Source organism: Aythya marila (assembly GCF_965140915.1).
Source record: "Aythya marila genome assembly, contig: HAP1_HAP1_SCAFFOLD_158, whole genome shotgun sequence".
In the NCBI taxonomy this organism is placed as follows: Eukaryota; Metazoa; Chordata; class Aves; order Anseriformes; family Anatidae; genus Aythya; species Aythya marila.
Genome location: NW_028136675.1, coordinates 308,077 through 312,587, shown reverse-complemented (window position 1 = coordinate 312,587; position 4,511 = coordinate 308,077). Strand labels below are relative to the sequence as shown.

The following is a 4,511-nucleotide window of genomic DNA, read 5'->3' as shown; positions in this document are numbered from 1 at the left end:
CATTGTGTCCCTTCAGTTCTTAAAGGGCTCTTAAAAAAGGGTGGAGATGGACTCTTTACTTGAGTTGATAATGACAGGGCAAGAGGGAATGGTCTTCAAGTAACTGAGGATAGATTTAGACTAGACGTTAGGAGGAAATTCTTGACTGCATGGATAGTGAGTCACTGGAAGAGGTTGTGCAAAAAAACTATGGATCCCCCATCCCTGGAGGTGTTCAAGGCCAAACTGGAGAAGGCCCTGGGCAACCTGATCTAGTTGGTGGTATGCCAGCTTAAGGCACATACATCGGAAAAGAAGATCTTTTAGGTTCCATTCAACCTAAGCCATTTTATGATTCTTTGACACTGCAAGGACAACTAACTGAAGCACTCCCTGCAGCCCACTACACCTCTAACAAAAGTATGCCATGCACAAGAAGGGCACCTCCAGTGAAGACAGCCTGAGAAAGTTAGGATTGCTTAGCCTTGAGAAGACTCCAGTAGACATTATGGTGGCCTTCCAATACACAAATGGGGCTTAGCCAAGTCTGTAGTGATTAGAACAGAATAGTTCAGTTGGAAGGGACCTTCAAAGGTCATCTAGTCCAACTTCCTGACCTCTTAAGGGTTAAACAAAAATTAGAGACTATGTATGAGGGTATTGTCCAAATGCCTCTTGAGCACTGACAGACACGGGGCATCAAGCAGGTCTCTAGGAAGCCTGTTCCAGTGTTTGACCACCCTCACAGTACAGTAAATTTTCCTAATGCCCCATCTGAACGTCCCCTGGTGCATCTATGTGCCATTCCCACATGTTGTGTGATCAGTTACAAGAGAGAAAAGATCATCCCCTCCTTCAACACTTCCCCCCCTCAGGAAGTTGTTGAGAGCAATGACGTCAGTCCTCAGCCTTCTTTTCTCCAGACTAGATGGCCAAAGGGTCCTCAGGCTGTCCTCCTAGGACATGTACTTTTACCAGCATTTCCCATTTTCCCTTGGTTTCCCAACTGACAAGGTCCCTGATCAGATAACCTGACCGCAAGAAGTGTTTTCTCTCTCTCCCATGTTCTCACCAGCCAGTGTGACTGACCATGTTTGGTTCCCTTCACTGCCTTCTTTATCACTTGTTGGTCATGTTTGTGTCTCTGGATGTGTTGTGCTTTATCCCCAGGAGGTAACCAAGCTCCCCACAGCCACTCTCGCCCTCACCCTCCTTAGCAGAACAGATGGAGAAAAATAGGAGAGAGCTGGAAAGACCCTTTTTCAGGGAGTGTAGTGCTAGGATAACAAGTTTTAAATTAAAAGAGAATAGATTTAGATCAGATCTAAGGAAGAAATTATTCACACAAAGGGTGGTGAGACACTGGAAAAGATTACACAAAGAGGTTGTAGATGCCCCCTCCCTGGTAGTGTTCAACATAAAGGTGGATGAGAGCGTGAAAAACCCGATCTCATGGGATTAGCCCCTACCCATGGAAAGGGGGCTGGAACTAGATGGTCTTTAATGTCCTGTATAATGCAAAGCATTCTATGATTCTTAGATCCTGGAAGCCTACAATTCATAGAATCATAGAACCATTAAGGTTGGAAAAGACCTCCAAATCAACCATCACCCAACCATCGATATTACGCTCTAAACAGAGTCCCAGGCATGAAGCTTTCCTTAAACATCCCCATAGAAGGTGACTTCACCACGTCCCTGAAGAACCTGTTCCAAAGCCTAACCAAACTGACCAAAGATCAGGGTGGATGGAACCTGGCCTAGGAGAAGTTGCCCTGCCCATGGCACGGGGGTTGAGACTAGATGGTCTTTAAGGTCCATTCAGACCCAAAGGCTTCTAGGATACAATGATCCTGCAGGCCAGCAATTGGTTGTGTAGCTTATGTACACAGAGGGATTTCAGTTTCTGTCAAAAAGTTTCTCCCGCTTAATATCAACAAACATTTGGAAGAGATAGGATGCAGCCTCCCTGTCACTTTGTGGGTGTATGGTCTCATAATGGGACAAGAAAAGAGTACTCTCATGCCAAACCCTTCCTTTGACTTAGGGGAAAACACACTACTGGAAATAAGTGATCATCCCCAGCTGCGAGAAAAAAATCAGTGATTGCATCAGCCTGTTTCAAAGTTGATTCCCCTGGAGGCACAGGGACATGTCAAGAGCTCCCTGTGCTGCTGAGCTGGGCCAGGCTCCTGGGCCCAAGGGGAGCTCCTGGCAAGCAGGCAGCACTGCAGAGAGACAGCTCTGCCCAGGAGCAGCTCCTCTGCACAGCAGCAGGGCTGGGGGCACCGCCTGCAGAGGACAAGGGCAGCTGAGAGAAGGGAGGGAGATGTTAAAGGCAGTGTGGAGGGGGGATGCTGAGAGCTCACTGCGGGAGAAATCTTCACAGTCCCTGAACAGGGTAAGTCTCTGGCTGCAGGGCAGCACAGCTGTTGTTCCTGATGCCATCTCCAGATTTTCTAGCAAATCCCACAGCCTATGGGGTTTTTCAAGAGGACTCTTCTATCTCTACTGTATGAATGACATACTCCAGAGCAGGGTTAACCAGACACAGCTGTACAGGACATGGGGGTTCATTCATACGGGGCCGGCTGCAGGCTGTGCAGCTGGGATGCAGAGTGCTAGCTGGGGAGCTGGAAGTGTGCAATCCTGATCAGGAGAGAATGGAAGAGAGTGTGCAATGGGTCAGTGAGAAACATAGTGGATTCTGCTCAGAGACCCTGTCCTGACTGTCTCTGTCTTTTCCTCCATGGGCTGCCAACCATGCCTAGAGGCCGCAAATGTCCAACAGGAGCTTCCCCACTGAGTTCCTCCTCCTGCCATTCGCAGACACACGTGAGCTGCAGCTCCTGCACTTCGGCCTCTTCCTGGGCATCTACCTGGCTGCCCTCCTGGGCAACGGCCTCATCCTCACAGCCATAGCCTGCGACCACCACCTCCACACCCCCATGTACTTCTTCCTCCTCAATCTCTCCCTCCTTGACCTGGGCTGCATCTCCACCACTGTTCCCAAAGCCATGGCCAATTTCCTCTGGGACACCAGGGCCATTTCCTTCTTTGGTTGTGCTATGCAGTTCTTTATGTTTGTTGTCCTTGTCACAGCAGAGTTCTATCTCCTAATCATCATGGCCTATGACCGCTACATTGCCATCTGCAAACCCCTGCACTATGGGACAATAATGGACAGCAGAACTTGTGCCAATATGGTAGCAGCTGTCTGGGGCAGTGGCTTTCTCAATGCCCTCCTTCACACTTTCAATACATTTTCACTACCATTCTGCAAGGGCAATGCCCTGGACCAGTTCTTCTGTGAAATTCCCCAGATCCTCAAGCTCTCCTGTTCAGATGCCTACCTCAGAGAGGTTGGACTTCTTGTGATTAGTGCCTGTTTAGCATCTGGTTGTTTTGTTTTCCTTGTGATGTCTTATGTGCAGATTTTCAGGGCTGTGCTGAGGATCCCCTCGATGCAGGGCCAGCACAAAGCCTTTTCCACATGCCTCCCTCACCTGGCCGTGGTCTCCCTGTTCATTAGCACTGGTACATTTGCCTACTTGAGACCCCCCTCCATGTCCTCCTCCTCCCTCAATCTTTTGCTGGCAGTTCTGTACTCGCTGGTGCCTCCAGCACTGAACCCTCTCATCTACAGCATGAGGAACCAGGAGCTGAAGAATTCAGTGTGGAAAGTGATGATTGCATGCTTTTCAGAAGCAATAAACTGCCTATCTTTTGCATAACACACATAACATAACTCGTTACAGGCCCATTTGATACTTCTATACATGTTTCGTGTATATATATGTGTGATTATTCTAGCTCTCTGTGTATTTAAATTAATGAAAGGAGCCTTCAGTGACTTGCTCTCCCTAGATCCTTCCACACGATGTTGTGGAGCTGCAGGGTCACTTGGCTGTGCACAGAAGTGGGGGAAAAATAGTCCTGGCACAGCAGCAGTGTCAGGGCAGGGACAGGCCAGGGGCACTTCTCTAACACTTTTCTAACATGTAGGAAAACATCCATGTCAAGCCCTCACAATATTTCTAAGCAGTAACAGTAAGCCCTACCCTAACACCTAAATGCTATCCCTCTCTCTGCAAGGAATCCACTACTCTTACTCCTAACCCCAAATCTCATCTGGCGTGGGTTAGCCAAGTCCCAAATCCATAAGGCCTTACCATACACTCTTAGCTCAATTCTCACCCTATTCCTCAGCCTTTCATCCCTAGCACTGAATTCCAGCCTTAACATGATTCCTCAACAAAGCCCTGACAAAAATCCCAACAGATAACAGCGTCTCCACACTACACAGACTAGAAGCCAACGCAGTAAACACAGGCCTCCCTCTAATACTCTGCCCAACCACTAACCCTGGAAGGCAAGATCTAATCCCTAAACCCTAACCTGAACACCTAAGCCCCAAATCCTGCATTCCTGTGGTCTAGTCACCTAGCTGAAGCAGTTTGGCCTCATGAAGCTGAGCAGGGCATGAGAGGTCCTACAGCAATCACTTGGTCTTGGAGGAGGCACGTGAGGTG

General features: G+C 48.5%; 1 protein-coding gene across 1 annotated transcript; it reads left to right on the top strand.

Moving 5' to 3' along the window:
* Nucleotides 1–2,759: 2,759 nt before the first annotated feature.
* LOC309891555 (olfactory receptor 14A16-like) lies at nt 2,760–3,713 on the top strand (the record flags this gene model as incomplete). The annotated part of the gene is made up of 1 exon (XM_082785915.1): nt 2,760–3,713. One exon carries the CDS (start codon nt 2,760–2,762, stop codon nt 3,711–3,713), a length of 954 nt encoding a protein of 317 aa, XP_082642041.1.
* Between the last annotated feature and the right edge of the window lie 798 nt (nt 3,714–4,511).